Raw genomic sequence first — 16,283 nt, forward strand, 5'->3', positions numbered from 1 at the left:
GGGAAGAGGTTCCGCCCCTGCCTTTAGCCCCGCCCTTTAGTCCTAAAAGGCCTCTCAGGAGAGGAATAGAGGCTCAGCCCTGTCTCATGCTCTTGGGAATAAGCCACGCCCACTCCTCTAGCTCCACCCCCTATGTCCTAACAGGCACCTCAGGGGTTCAGCCCTGTCTCCGGCACTTGGCTAGAGGCCCCGCCCCTCCCCTGGCTCCGCCCCCAAATGGACCTGTGTCCATCACCGCCCCCCTGGATCGCTGCAGCACCCACTTTGGGAATCACTGCTTGAGGTGCTCTTACTGCCTATTACAGGGAAAACCAGCTATTCCTAAACCATCTCTGCAGCAGGAGATTCGAACAGACGCCAAGGCAGCATATTTCTCTGCCAAACAGTAAGGAGGAATATGCTGCCTCTTACTATCGGGATAGTGAAATCTCCTCCTTCCCTGCCATTTGAATGCATTGCTCCATTGCATCCGAGTCTTTGGAGCAGCAGACAACAAGCCGGTCCTCTCCTCAAATATGTAAACATGGCTCTTTTTCTCTAAAGCTAAACAGCTCCCTAAGCCGTTCCTCATAGAGATTAGTGGCTTCCAAACCGTGGCATGTTTGGATCTCTGCATGAGTTCTGCTCAGCATAAAGAGTGGCCAGAAGTACAGTAGAGTCTCACTTATCCAACGTTCTGAATTATCCAACGCATTTTTGTAGTCAATGTTTTCAATCTATCGTGATATTTTGGTGCTCAATTCATAAATACAGTAATTACAACGTAACATTACTGTGTATTGAACTACTATTTCTGTCAAATTTGTTGTATAACACGATCTTTGGGTGCTTAATTTGCAAAATCATAACCTAATTTGATGTTTAATAGGCTTTTCCTTAATCCTTATTATCCAAGATATTTGCTTATCCAGGCCCATTTAGCTTGGATAAGCGAGACTCTACTGTATTACATTTATATTACTCTATTATTATTATTATTATTATTATTATTACATTTATTTATTTATTATTACATGTATTATTTTCCTTTATTTATTTATTATTATTACATGTACAGTAGAGTCTCACTCATCCAACACTCGCTTATCCAACGTTCTGGATTATCCAACGCATTTTTGTAGTCAATGTTTTCAATATATCGTGATATTTTGGTGCTAAATTCGTAAATACAGTAATTACTACATAGCATTACCATGTATTGAACTACTTTTTCTATCAAATTTGTTGTGTAACATGATGTTTTGGTGCTTAATTTGTAAAATCATAACCTAATCTGATGTTTAATAGGCTTTTCCTTAATGCCTCCTTATTATCCAACATATTCGCTTATCCAACATTCTGGCGGTCCGTTTATGTTGGATAAGTGAGACTCTACTGTATTATTTTACTCTATTATTATTAAAGGGATACATAAGCACATTGACATTGAAGAAGATGAGAAGAATGATTTGATCAGAGTCGGAGAGTCTTATCTTAAATTTCAACTTTATGTAAATATTCAAAAACATTTAACCTACAGAGATGCCACAAGATGTGCTTGCCATGGGTTGGCTCCCTTTGGTTTATACAGTGTTGTCTGTATTTTATGTTTACCAACACGTAAAGAAATAAGCCTGGGGGGCTCATTCAAGGGAGGAAAGTGGGACTGGGAGAAAGAGGTGATAAGGGGGAAGGAGGAATTTCTGGAGGTAGCTTTGAGTGACGCGCATGGAGGGATTAGTGAGGCCTCCACTGCAATGGGAAGTATTTAGGAAATGTTGCTTTAATCTCGATGCAGCCCAGGAGCCTGTGTCTTGAGCCGCCGGGGTGCCTGCCATAGATGTGGGCAAAACGTCAGGAGAGAATACTTCGGGAACATAGCCATACAGCCCGGAAAACATACAACAACCCTGTGATCCCAGCCATGAAAGCCTTCGACAAACATCTTTACCTATTTATTTTTTTTCAGAGTCTGGAGCGACTTCAGAAACTGCAAGTTGCTTCTGGTGTGAGAGAATTGGCCGTCTGCAAGGACGTTGCCCAGGGGGCATTGCCCGGATGTTTTGATGTTTTTACCATATGTTGGATAAGTGAGACTCTACTGTATATATAAAAGGGTAATGAAATTTCGGCCTAGGACAAAACAACAAAACTACACATCCCAGAAACACTAAACTTGGCAGCACAGCCCCTCATGCATGCCTCTACGTTCATACAACAAAAAGAAAAGAAAAATTAAGTCCTAATTAGAGGGAAGGGAATAATTGTTTTTATCCAATTGCTGCCAGTTAGAAGGCTAAGCTCTGCCCACTTGGTCTCCTAGCAACCCACTCAGCCCAGGGGACAGGCAGAGTTAGGCCTCACTTAGGGGACGCCCGGATGTTTTGATGTTTTTACCATCCTTGTGGGAGGCTTCTCTCATGTCCCCGCATGGAGCTGGAGCTGATAGAGGGAGCTCATCCACACTCTCACCAGGTTGGATTCAAACCTGGAAGCCTTCAGGTCAGCAACCCAACCTTCAAGTCATGAGGCTTTAACCCATTATGCTACCGGGGGCTCCATCTTTACCTATGACTTTACGATAGGTAAAGGTAAAGGTTTCCCCTGACGTTAAGTCCAGTCATGACCGACTTTGGGGTTGGTGCTCATCTCCATTTCTAAGCCAAAGAGCTGATGTATTTATTATTATTATTATTATTATTATTATTATTTAGTAAAGGTAAAGGTTTCCCCTGACGCTAAGTCCAGTCGGGTCCGACTCTGGGAGTTGGTGCTCATCTCCATTTCTAAGCCAAAGAGCCAGCATTGTACGTAGACACCTCCAAGGTCATGTGGCCATTGCCATGACTGCATGGAGCGCCGTTACCTTCCCGCCGGAGTGGTACCTATTGATCTACTCACATTGGCATGTTTTCGAACTGCTAGGTTGGCAGAAGCTGGAGCTAACAGAGGAAGTTCACGCTCATTCCGCTCCTGGGATTTGAACCTGGGACCTTTTGGTCTACAAGCTGAGCAGCTCAGTGCTTTAACATACTTCGCCATACTTCCTATGACTTTACGATACTGCCATTGATTCAGCCTAGAATGGCATTGGCCCTTTTAGCTGCTGCATCACGCTGTTGACTTAACACCCTTCCTTAATAGTAAAAATGCAATAACAGCATATAAACATCAGTTGCGTGAAGCAATGATGTCCGGATAGCAACGGCCTGGGTGGGTCAGAGGTGCCCGGTGGCAAACACAATAACAAGAGGTGTCTGTCACCTCTTCTGTCCTCGTTGCAAGCTTTGTTTGCAAATGAAACTCTGAGCGTCTGTGGATAGCTGTCCTGTTTGGCGGGACACATGCTCCCTCCTTCCTCCCTGTCTGGCCTGTCCCCAGCCCGGGCGCTCGCTTGCTCCGGCAGCCCATGCCTCCCTCCCCTCCTTTGGGTGGGATTGGAGCGATCACATGAGTCGCCCGAGTCCTTCACTCTCCCCTTGCTTTGCCTGCAGCGCCTGCCTGCCGCTCTCGCCTCCTTGGAAGCCAGGATCTCCCTTGCCGGCGGCTGGGCGCCGAACGTCCTTGCTTGGGCCATGCACCTGAGCCCTGCCCTGCTCCTCCTGGTGCCTTCCCAGGTCAGGACACGGCCTGGATTGTGAAAGAAGACGAGCATCGGAGCCAGGATGCCCTTGCCGAGGGGCAAAGCCCACCCGAGGGGTTGCCAACGCCTCCCTCCGCAGAGCGGTTGAGCACCAAAGTTTGGCTAATTGTGCCAAAGCCTTCTCCACCTTGGCACCACCATGCATGGCCCGTGCCGTGCCCTTCCACTCCTCCTGGCCACCGCTTGGCATCTCCAGTGCTGCGCGGCAACGGTAAGGTGGGCACCGGGTTCAAGGGAGGGAGGGCTTGAGTTGGCATTGGCACAAGGGTGGCCGGCAACAGTGCCAGTTTGGTAATGCCAAACCCAGGAAACTGGGCCATAATAGCCATCCAGTGGGGTGGAGCGATGAGTGACAGCAGGATTGGGGTGACATGGCGGGCACTGATGTGTGATCAGGGGTGTGGCTGCTTCTAAACCAGGCATACAAGATGTTTATGACTAAATAAAATACCGTATATACTCGAGTATAAGCCGACCCGAATATAAGCCAAGGCACCTAATTTTACCACAAAAAAACTGGGAAAACATTGACTCCAGTATAAGCCGAGATACCAATAAATTACCGTATATACTCAAGTATAAGCCGACCCGAATATAAGCTGAGGCACCTAATTTTACCACAAAAAAACTGGGAAAACATTGACTCCAGTATAAGCCGAGATACCAATAAATTACCGTATATACTCAAGTATAAGCCGACCCGAATATAAGCTGAGGCACCTAATTTTACCACAAAAAACTGGGAAAACATTGACTCCACTATAAGCCAAGAGTGGTAAATTTCAGAAATAAAAATAGATACCGATAAAATTGCATTAACTGAGGCATCAGTAGGTTAAATGTTTTTGAATATTTACATAAAGCTCTAATTTAAGACAAGACTGTCCAACTCTGATTAAATCATTGTTCTCATCTTCTTCAATGTAAATGCCTTTATGTATCCTTTTAATAATAATAGAGTAAAAAGATACATGTAATAATAATAATAATAATAATAAATACAGGAAAATAATACAGTAGTCTCACTTATCCAAGCTAAACGGGCCGGCAGAACGTTGGATAAGCAAATATGTTGGATAATAAGGAAGGATTAAGGAAAAGCCCATTAACATCAAATTAGGTTATGATTTTACAAATTAAGCACCAAAACATCATGTTTAACAACAAATTTGACAGAAAAAGTAGTTCAATATACAGTAATGCTACGTAGTAATTACTGTATTTACGAATTTAGTACCAAAACATCACAATGTATTGAGAACACTGACTACAAAAACACTGACTACTAAAAGGCAGACTACGTTGGATAATCTGGAACGTTGGATAAGAGAATGTTGGATAAGTGAGACTCTACTGTAGATACCAATAAAATTACATTAATTGAGGCATCAGTAGGTTAAATGTTTTTGAATATTTACATAAAGCTCAAATTTAAGATAAGACTGTCCAACTCTGATCAAATCATTATTCTCATCTTCTTCAATGTAAATGTGCTTATGTATCCTTTTAATAATAATAGAGTAAAATAATACATGTAATAATAATAATAATAATAATAATAATAATAATAAATACAGGAAAATAATACATGTAATAATAAATAGAGTAGAATAATCAATGTAATAATAATAAGATCAGAGTGAAATAATAAATGTATTAATAATAATAATAATAATAATAATAATAGAGTAAAATAAATGTAATATTAGCAATAATAATAGAGTAAAATAATAAATGTAATAATAATTATTAATAATAGAGAAAAATAATAAATGTACCATATATTCTTGAGTATAAGCTGACCCAAATATAAGCCAACCAGGACCCTCACCCGAGTATAAGCCGAGGGGGGCTTTTTTAGTCTTTAAAAAAAAGGGCTGAAAAACTAGGCTTATACTCGAGTATATACAGTATTTCAGATTCTGGACGTTGCATATATAATTTCGTGTAAGAGTGCGGCCCGTTGCCTTTAAATATGCTCTATTAGAACCCCTTCCCAACCCGCCAATCCTGTCCTGTGTTTACGATTCCTTCCAAACAAGAAGGACCCCCAACCCAACACAGTCTTTCCAGTCTTTATTCCTCTCCCCACCTTCTTTTCCCCAAGAATGTGGGAAATGTAGGCAAGGGCATTAAGGGCTTGTCGCTAAGCCGGGGCAAGTGCGGCTCAGTCGGGGCCTGAAAGTCCACAATCCTTCTTATAGGAGGGGACTGTTTTGCCTCCCCACCAAGACCAGTAAAAGCAGATGGAGACACTGGGAAGACCTAAAAGGGAGCAGGAAGGAAGAAGCTGGTAGCCCAAGGTTTTAAAGAGATGGCAACAAGCACCATATAGGTAAAGGTAAAAGTTTTCTCCTGACGTTAAGCCTAGACATGTCCGACTCTGGGGGTTGGTGATTGTCTCCGTTTCTAAGCTGAAGAGCCGGCATTGTCCGTAGACACCTCCTAGGTCATGTACATGGAGTGCTGTTACCTTCCCACCAGAGCGGTACCTATTGCTCTACTCACCTTTGCATGTTTTCAAACTGCGGGGTTGAGAGAAGCTGGGGCTAACAGCAGGAGCTCACCCTGCTCCCCAGATCTGAACGGTCAATCTTTCAGTCAGAAAGTTCAGCAGCTCAGCGGTTTAATAATAATAATAATAATAATAATAATAATAATAATAAAATCAGCTGATGACCCAAAATGCAGAGTCTACAAGGAAACCGACGAAACCATTGATCATATCCTCAGCTGCTGTAAGAAAATCACACAGACAGACTACAAACAGAGGCACAGTGGCCCAAATGATCCATTGGAACTTATGCCTCAAGTACCACCTCCCAGCAGTAAAGAACTGGTGGGATCACAAACCTGCAAAAGTCTTGGAAAATGAGCACGCAAAGATACTGTGGGACTTCCGAATCCAGACTGACAAAGTTCTGGAACACAACACACCAAACATCACAGTTGTGGAGAAGAAAAAGGTTTGGATCATTGATGTCGCCATCCCAGGTGACAGTCGCATTGATGAAAAACAACAGGAAAAACTCAGCCGCTATCAGGACCTCAAGATTGAACTCCAAAGACTCTGGCAGAAACCAGTGCAGGTGGTCCCGTGGTGATGGGCACACTGGGTGCCGTGCCAAAAGATCTCAGCCGGCATTTGGAAACAATAGGCATTGACAAAATCACGATCTGCCAACTGCAAAAAGCCACCCTACTGGGATCTGCACGCATCATCCAAAAATACATCACACAGTCCTAGACACTTGGGAAGTGTTCGATTTGTGATTTTGTGATACGAAATCCAGCATGTCTATCTTGTTTGCTGTGTCATAATAAAATAATAAGTTTATTTATAGTTATCTCCCCCGAAGGGGACTCGGGGCGGCTTACAGATAATACCAGATAAAAACAATAACAATATACAATACATCAACAAACAAAAAACATACACAAATTATAAAATTTTAAACATTAACCTTAGAAACACACTTAATAAAACATGGAATTAAAAACAGCGAGGTTATGATAATAGACTAAGTAAAGTGCACATTATAAAAGTTGTAAACTTAAGATAACAGAATAAAGTGCTGCAAATTTGTAAACACGACAGAAGAGCCTAAAACAGCCAGGATCTATTTTTGTTATTCGCAACACGTTGGTCAAGGGCCAAGGCTAATAAATAATGTGGTTGTTGTCACAGCCACTACTTACTGTGTTTGGTTTCCTTCTGACCACACTGTTCATAATTCACTCCAAATTATAATTATATATATACAGTAGAGTCTCGTGTATCCACCATTCACTTATCCAACATTCTGGATTATCCAATGCATTTTTGTCGTCAATGTTTTCAATATATCATGATATTTTGGTGCTAAATTCGTAAATACAGTAATTACAACATAACATTACTGCATATTGAACTACTTTTTCTGTCAAATGTGTTGTATAACATGATGTTTTGGTGCTTAATTTGTAAAATCATAACATAATTGGATGTTTAATAGGCTTCTCCTTAATCTCTCCTTATTATCCATCATATTCAGTTATCCAACATTCTGCCGGCTCGTTTATATTGGATAAGTGAGACCCTACTGTGTGTGTGTGTGTGTGTATGTATGTATGTATGTGTGTGTGTGTGTGTGTGTGTGTATATATATATATATATATATATATATATATATATATATTAGCTGTGCCCGGCCACGCGTTGCTGTGGCATTGTCTGGTGGTGTTGGTGAGAAATTGTTGAGGTAGTGGTGGTATTGAATGTTTGTTGTATGGTTGTCTTTATGTTTAGTATGCATTTGGTTGTTTGTGTACTGTGAAAGTAGTGAGGGTAGAGGGGGTCTATGTCCCTGTGTAGTATTGTATAGTATTTATACGTTGTCCATGTGTTGTGAATGCTTGGATTGTATCCTGCTGCATAGTAGAAAGGGTTGGGCTGGATGGCTCTTAGGGGTCTCTCCAAACTCTTGTGCCTGTCCCCTGGGCTGAGTAGGTTGCTAGGAGACCAAGTGGGCGGAACTTAGCCTTGTAACTGGCAGCAATTGGATAAAAACAATTATTCATCTCCCTCTAATTAGGATTTTATTTTAATTTTATTTTTGTTGTATCAACCTAGAGGCTTGGATGATGGGTTGTGTTGTCAATTTTCGAGGTTGTGGGGCCTGTAGTTTTGTTGTTTTGTCCGCTGCCCTGATGCCATCACTCTTTTATATATAAATATATATATATATATATATATATATATATATATATATATATATATATATAATTAATTAATATTTTGGACCCCTGATTCTCACATCCAAATAGTTCATCAGGTGAAGGATGCTGACACGTTGCAAAGATATTTCCAAATGCAAATTTGCTTTGTATATACCATATATACTCGAGTATAAGCCGACCCAAATATAAGCTGAGGCACCTAATTTTACCACCAAACAAACTGGGAAACATTGACTCCAGTATAAGCCGAGAGTGGTAAATTTCAGAAATAAAAAATAGATACCAATAAAATTACATTAATTGAGGCATCCATAGGTTAAATATTTTTGAATATTTACATAAAGCTCAAATTTAAGATAAGACTCTCCAACTCTGATCAAATCATTATTCTCATCTTCTTCAATGTAAATGTGCTTATGTATCCTTTTAAGAATAATAGAGTAAAATAATACATGTAATAATAATAATAATAATAATAATAATAAATACAGAAAAATAATACATGTAATAATAAATGGAGTAATAATAATATCAGAGTGAAATATGACACTTCAACTCTGATCAAATAATTATTCTCATCTTCTTCAATGACAATGTGCTTATGTATCCTTTTAAGAATAATAGAGTAAAATGATACATGTAATAATAATAATAAATGCAGGAAAATAATACAAGTAATAATAGAGTAAAATAATAAATGCAATAATAATAAGATCAGAGTGAAATAATAAATGTATTAATAATAATAATAAAAATAGAGTAAAATAAATGTAATTGTAGCAACAATAATAGAGTACAATAATAAATGTAATAATAATAGAGTAAAATAATAAATGTAATAATAATAGTAATAAATAATACAGGAAAATAAGAAATGTAATAATAAATAGAGTAAAATAATAAATGCAATAATAATAAGATCAACGTGAAATAATAAATGTATTAATAATAATAAAAAATAGAGTAAAATAAATGTAATTGTAGCAACAATAATAGAGAAAAATAATAAATGTAATAATACCACTAATAATAGAGAAAAATAATAAATGTACCATATATTCTCGAGTATAAGATGACCCAAATATAAGCCAACCAGGACCCTCACCCGAGTATAAGACGAGCGGGACTTTTTCAGTCTTTAAAAAAGGGCTGAAAAATTAGGCTTATACTCTGCAGGAACATGGTGCGAATGCTGGAATCTGCCATTGTGTGTGTTGTGATCCTATTTCTGACTTGTTTACAGATGTTCCCGCGCCCGAATAACAAGACACACACATCCGAGGAAGGTAAGCATGGGTGCTGGTTCGGGTATTTGCAAAAAATACACCCCCAGGTATGTCTCCCTAACCCCAGGTGACCCACGGGCCAAGCAAGCAAATATTGAACCACGACCGTGCGTAGGACGCGCTGAGTTGATCTTGGCTTCATCTCTAAGTGTGTATATATTACCAAGCTTGCCTTCCAATAAAATAGGAAGAAAGCCTATAGAGCAGGCTTTCCGGGTGTTTTTGACTTCAACTCCCACAACTCCTAACAGCCAGTATCATTCTTCACTCAGAGGGTGAAGAGAACCCTGACTGGAAACAGTCAGGAAGGAAATGTTTGCCAATTCTCCGAAGGCAAATGAGGCATATTTAAAGACTGTTTAAAACAAGAGCCTCTGGAGAGGTATAGATTCTCAGCCCTGTCTCAGGCTCTTGGAAAGAAGCCACGCCCACTCCTCTAGCTCCGCCCCTTGTGTCCTAATAGGCTCTTTAGGTGCTCAGCCCTGTCTCTGGCACTTTGGAGGAGGCCCCGCCCCTCGTCTGGCCCTGCCCCCATGTTCTAATAGGTGCCATCACCGCCCCCCTAGATCGCTGCAGCGCCCACTTTGGGAATCAGTGACCCAGAGGGTGAAGAGAGCCCTGACTGGAAACAGTCAGGAATGAAATGTTTGCCAACTCTCAGAAGGCAAATAATGCATATTTTAAGACTGTTTATTCCCTCTGTTCTCTATAAGAATTCAGAGACTGCTGTATATATTGTTGCCCTATTAGATCTTTTGAACTGAAGTAAAGTTATTGTAATGGCGCTCCTTGCAGTCATGCTGGCCACATGACCTTGGAGGTGTCTACGGACAACGCCGGCTCTTTGGCTTAGAAATGGAGATGAGAACCAACCCCCAGAGTCAGACATGACTGGACTTAACGTCAGGGGAAACCTTTACCTAAAAGTTACTGTTACTTGTTACACAAACCTGAGTTTTATTATACTGCAGGGTACATTTGGGTTCAGAAACAGTGGCAAAGCTTCTGTTTATTTACATCTACAACCCCCAACACCCTTCTCCCGCTAGTGGTCCGGTTCTTGGACGTCTACAACCGCAGCAGCTGCCAACCCAAGGAGGCGATGGTGTCGGTGACGTCGGAGCACCCGTACATGGTCAACCACATCGTGATGCCCTCTTGCGTGGCCTTGAAGCGCTGCGCCGGCTGCTGCGCCGACGAATCGCTGCAGTGCGTGCCCACCCGGACCCGGGAGTTGGTCATGGAGGTAATGGACCACGAGGAGCATCCTTTTCGGGGGGACGAGGGAGCTCGGACATGTCTCTTGATGTCTCCCTCCTCTGCAGGTGATGCTGACCCTCTTCCCGCACCACCGTTTGAACCAACTGACATTTCTGGAGCACACCCAGTGCGCCTGCAGGTGAGCTCAGGGATGGGCAATGGTTCAATTCTATCATTGGTGGAGTTCAGAATGCTGTTTTATTGTAGGCGAACTATAAATCCCAACAACTACACCTCCCAAATACCAAGGTCTATTTTCCCCAAACCCCACCAGTGTTCGCATTTGGGCATATTGAGTGTTCGTGCCAAGTTCGGTCCAAATCCATCATTGTTTGAATCCGCAGTGCTCTCTGGATGTAGATGAACTACAACTCCCAGACTCAAACTTCAATGCTCACCAAACCCAAACAGTATTTTATGTCTATCATAGGAGTTCTGTGTGCCAAGTTTGGTTCAATTCCATCGTCAGAATGCATTTTGATTGTAGGTGAACTATAAATCCCAGCAACTACAATTCCTAAATGTCAAGGTCTATTTTTCCCAAACTCCACCAGTGTTCACATTTGGGTATACAGTAGAGTCTCGCTTATCCAAGCTAAACGGGCCGGCAGAAGCTTGGATAAGCGAATATGTTGGATAATAAGGAGGGATTAAGGAAAAGCCTATTAAACATCAAATTAGGTTATGATTTTACAAATTAAGCATCAAAACATCATGTAATACAACAAATTAGACAGAAAAAGTAGTTCAATACGCAGTAATGTTATGTTGTAATTACTGTATTTACGAATTTAGCACCAAAATATCATGATACAGTAGAGTCTCACTTATCCAAGCTAAACGGGCCAGCAGAAGCTTGGATAAGCGAATATCTTAGATAATAAGGAGGGATTAAGGAAAAGACTATTAAACATCAAATTAGGTTATGATTTTAAAAATTAAGCACCAAAACATCATGTTATACAACAAATTGGACAGAAAAAAGTAGTTCAATACACAGGAATGTTATGTTGTAATTACTGTATTTACGAATTTAGCACCAAAATATCACGATATATTGAAAACATTGACTACAAAAATGGCTTGGATAATCCAGAAGCTTGGATAAGCGAGGCTTGAATAAGTGAGACTCTACTATATTGAATATTCATGCCAAGTTTCGTCCAGATCCATCACTATTTGAGTCCACAGTCCTCTCTGGATGTAGGTGAACTAGAAGTCCCAAACTCAACGTCAATGCCCACCAAACCCTTCCAGTATTTCCTGTTGGTCGTGGTAGTTTTGTGTGCCAAGTTTGGTTCAACTCCATAGTTGGTGGAGTTCAGAATGCTCTTTGATTGTAGGTGAACTATAAATCCCAGCAACTACAACTCCCAAATAACATCTCAGCTGAACGAGAAGATACCAGCCCTTTTCCTTTTCTCTTTTTCTGCTTTTCAGGTCCAAGAAGACCCCTTACAGGTTCAATGCTATCAGGTAAAGAAATTTTTTAAAGGCATTCAAGTCTTCTAGGAGCCAAGGAGTGTTGCTTCACCTGAAACCCTGCTTTCTCTCACCAGGCCGCCCTGCAGACCCTGTCTGGACAGGAAGAAGCGGCTGGACCCGCCGTCATGCAGATGCGTCTGCCGGAGTGACTCCAAACACTGCGAGGCCCGGGGTCTGACATTCAACAGGACCACATGCAGGTGGGCTTCTCCCGTCGGCGTTGCCCAAATTGGGGACCCCTTGAGTTCCCCCCAACCAGGCCAAGACGTTATTTCTACAACTCGGTGCCTCGTTGTCCAGGTAGTCCCCAAGTTATGAACAAGATAGACTCTGAAGGTTTTCTCTTAAGTTGAATTTGTATGTAGGTCGGAACAGATAGCTCCAGCCAAAGATATATATACAGATACAGATCGGAACAGGTAGGTACAGGTACTGATACAGATAGGTACAGATATAGGTAGATACAGATACACATACAGATAGATACAGGTACGGGTACAGGTAGGTACATTTACTGATAGATACAGGTACAGATACAGACAGGTACAGATACAGGTAAATACAGGTAGGTACAGGTACTGATACAGATACAGATAGGTCTGAGTCCCCTCGGGGAGAAGGGCGGGGTATACAGCCACTGTGAGTCCCCTCGGGGAGAAGGGCGGGGTATAAATGCATGTAATAAATTAATAAATAAATAGGTACAGATATAGGTAGATACAGATACACATGCAGATAGATACAGGTACGGGTACAGGTAGGTACAGGTATGGGTAGATACAGGTGCAGATACAGACAGGCACAGGTACAGGTAAATACAGGTAGGTACAGATACAGAAAGGTACAGGTAAGTAGAGATACAGGTACAGATAGGTACAGGTATAGGTAGATATAGGTAGAGGTACAGATAGATATAGGTACGGGTACAGGTAGATACAGCTATAGGTACAGATACAGATAGGTACAGGTAAATTTACTGGTAGATACAGGTAGAGATACAGACAGGTACAGGTACAGGTAAATACAGGTAGTTACAGATACAGATAGGTACAGGTAGATACAGATACAGATAGATACAGGTACAAATAGAGGTACAGGTACAGGAAGGTACAGGTATAGGTAGATATAGGTAGAGGTACAGATAGATACAGGTACAAGTACAGGTAGATACAGGTACAGGTACAGATAGGTACAGATAAATTTACTGGTAGATACAGGTAGAGATACAGACAGGTACAGGTACAGGTAAATACAGGTAGTTACAGATACAGATAGGTACAGGTAGATACAGATACAGATAGATACAGGTACAAATAGAGGTACAGATACATATAGGTACAGGTACAGGTAGGTACAGATAGGTACAGGTATAGGTAGATATAGGTAGAGGTACAGATAGATACAGGTACGAGTACAGGTACAGATATAGGTACAGATTCAGATAGGTACAGGTACATTTACTGGTAGATACAGGTACAGATACAGACAGGTACAAGTAAATACAGGTAGGTACAGGTACAGGTACAGATAGGTACAGGTACCAAGACAGACAGGTACAGGTAAATACAGGTAGGTACAGGTACAGGTACAGATAGGTACAGGTACCAAGACAGACAGGTACAGGTAAATATACCTATACCTATACATTAATAATAATAATAATAATAATAATAATAATAATAATAATGAAACCCAAACCTACAGAACATCTCTTGTTCGTAACGTGAAGAAATCACAGGTGAAGAAATGCTGATCAGAGTGCATGAGCTGCACCATTTCTCAGGGGGAAGAGCAGGCTGAAGTAATGTTGTCTTGCCTTTTGTCGTCCCAGGTGTATGAACCTGCATCACCGATTGACAAACAGGAGAACCAAAGCAGCTCTGTAGCAGGTCAGAGTCCGGACAGAAGGACTCCTTGGGGTCAGCAGCCGGCAATTTTTCTCCACTACGGAAGCGAGACACGCAGCGTTTGGAGGAGATCTGCATCTCGGAATAACTTTGGGTTGCCTCTCTTTGCAGCGAGCAAGGCTACACCACACTCCCATCAAATGCCTCTTCCCATCCATATTTAAAACCCTGAACTGTGCCAATCCATACTCTGTTCCAAAATGTGTTGCTTTTCCATAGAAACAACATTATTCCTGGTTAACCGCGTGGATCTATCTACCTGTCCCGTCACCTCTGAACATTGAAGCAGGTGGTAAGAAGAACGGAAGATGCGAACTCAATGTAGCCTTATTCCAATATTTTTTGGGATTTCACATGGATGCTCAGCTCACATGTCCTGACATCCATCATAGCTTTCAGGACCAAACTCCAGTGATGTTCTTGTATACACGGCAACTTGATGTTGGATAACTACACAACTAAGCCACAACCACACGTTTTCCTCTGCATCCTGTCCCCGTTTTTGGACTAAAACAGGTCACTATTGGAATAAAACTAAGTCGAAACTTCCTAAGGAAGGCTGGGATCTATGGAAGAGACCTTTGTCAGCAGTGGTTCTCAACTTTCCTAATGCTGCGACCCCTTAATACGGTTCCGCATGTTGTGGTCACCCCCAACCATAACATTATTTTATGGTTTTTCAGTCTAACAGCTGAGTCACCTGTGTGCCATGACATCAGTGGTTCTCAACCTTCCTAATGTGGTGACCCCTTAATACAGTTCCGCATGTTGTGGTGACCCCCAACCATAAAATTATTTTCTGCCTTTTCAGTCTAACAGATGAGTTACCTGTGTGCCATTACATCAGTGGTTCTCAACCTTCCTAATGTGGTGACACCTTAACACAGTTTCTCATGTTGTGATGACCCCCAACCATAAAATTATGTTATGGTTTTTCAGTCTAACAGTTGAGTCACCTGTGTGCCGTTACATTAGTGGTTCTCAACTTGCCTAATGTGGTGACCCCTTACTACAGTTTCTTATGTTGTGGTGACCCCCAACCATAAAATTATTTTATGGTTTTTCAGTCTAACAGCTGAGTTACCTGTGTAATGTGGTTACCCCTTAATACAGTTCCTCATGTTGTGCTGACCCCCAACCATAACATTATTTTCGTTGCGACTGTTATGAATCGTAATGTAAATATCTGATATGCAGGGTGTAGTTTCATTCACTGGACCACATTAGGCACAGATATCCAATACGACCAAATTTGAATACTGGTGGGGTTGAGGGGGGGATTGATTTTGTCACTTGGGAGTTGTAGTTGCTGGGATTTATCGTTCACCTGCAATCAAAAAGCATTCTAAACTCCACCAATGATGGAACTGAGCCAAACTTGACAAACAGAATTCCCACGACCAACAGAAAATACTGGAAGGGTTTGGTGGGAAATGACCTTGAGTTTGGGAGTTGTAGTTCACCTACATCCAGAGAGCACTGCGGACTCAAACAATGATAGATCTGGACCAGACTTGGTACGGACACTCAATATGCCCAAATGTGAACACTGGTGGAGTTTGGGGAAAACAGACCTTGGCATTTGGGAGTTGTAGTGGCTGGGATTTATAGTTCACCTACAATCAAAGAGCGTTTTGAACTCCACCAACAATAGAATTGAACCAAACTTGGCACACAGAACCCCCATGACCAAGAGAAAATACTGTTTGGGTTTGGTGAGCATTGAAGTTTGAGTCTGGGAGTTGTAGTTCACCTACATCCAGAGAGCACTGCAGACTCAAACAATGATGGATCTGGACCAAACTTGGCACCAATACTCACTATGCCTAAATGTGAACACTGGTGGAGTTTGGGGAAAACAGACCTTGGCATTTGGGAGCTGTAGTAGCTGGGATTTATAGTTCACCTACAATCAAAGAGCAGTTTGAACTTCACCAACAATGGAACGGAACCAAACTTGGCACATAGAACCCCCATGACCAACAGAAAATACTGGACTTTGGT

The 16,283-nt window shown here is 41.5% G+C and overlaps 2 protein-coding genes across 5 annotated transcripts in view; one reads left to right on the forward strand and one right to left on the reverse strand.

Moving 5' to 3' along the window:
- The window catches only part of nudt22 (nudix hydrolase 22), a 59,087-nt gene that overhangs the window by 35,302 nt on the left and 7,502 nt on the right, over positions 1-16,283 (reverse strand). The window lies entirely within an intron of this gene.
- Positions 3,080-14,832, forward strand: vegfb (vascular endothelial growth factor B). 2 transcript variants are annotated; one of them, XM_008121382.3, is made up of 7 exons: positions 3,080-3,833; positions 9,585-9,627; positions 10,677-10,873; positions 10,953-11,026; positions 12,328-12,363; positions 12,447-12,572; positions 14,204-14,832. In XM_008121382.3, the coding sequence occupies exons 1-7, from the start codon at positions 3,762-3,764 to the stop codon at positions 14,256-14,258; spliced, it is 603 nt and encodes a 200-aa protein (XP_008119589.1). In that variant the 5' UTR covers positions 3,080-3,761; the 3' UTR covers positions 14,259-14,832. The 2 variants fall into 2 exon arrangements, with proteins under 2 accessions (XP_008119589.1, XP_062821169.1); XM_062965099.1 differs by lacking the exon at positions 3,080-3,833 and adding an exon at positions 5,325-5,957.

The sequence above is a fragment of the Anolis carolinensis genome, unplaced genomic scaffold, assembly GCF_035594765.1.
Source record: "Anolis carolinensis isolate JA03-04 unplaced genomic scaffold, rAnoCar3.1.pri scaffold_14, whole genome shotgun sequence".
Taxonomy (NCBI): domain Eukaryota; kingdom Metazoa; phylum Chordata; class Lepidosauria; order Squamata; family Dactyloidae; genus Anolis; species Anolis carolinensis.

What these genes read in the sequence shown, in the direction of transcription:
- vegfb (XM_008121382.3), top strand. Translation starts at nt 3,762, where the DNA reads ATGCATGGCCCGTGCCGTGCCCTTCCACTCCTCCTGGCCACCGCTTGG. An exon ending in CCCGGGAGTTGGTCATGGAG is followed by an intron (nt 10,874 to 10,952) that starts GTAATGGACCAC and finishes CCTCCTCTGCAG; the next exon opens with GTGATGCTGACCCTCTTCCC. An exon ending in CACACCCAGTGCGCCTGCAG is followed by an intron (nt 11,027 to 12,327) that starts GTGAGCTCAGGG and finishes TCTGCTTTTCAG; the next exon opens with GTCCAAGAAGACCCCTTACA.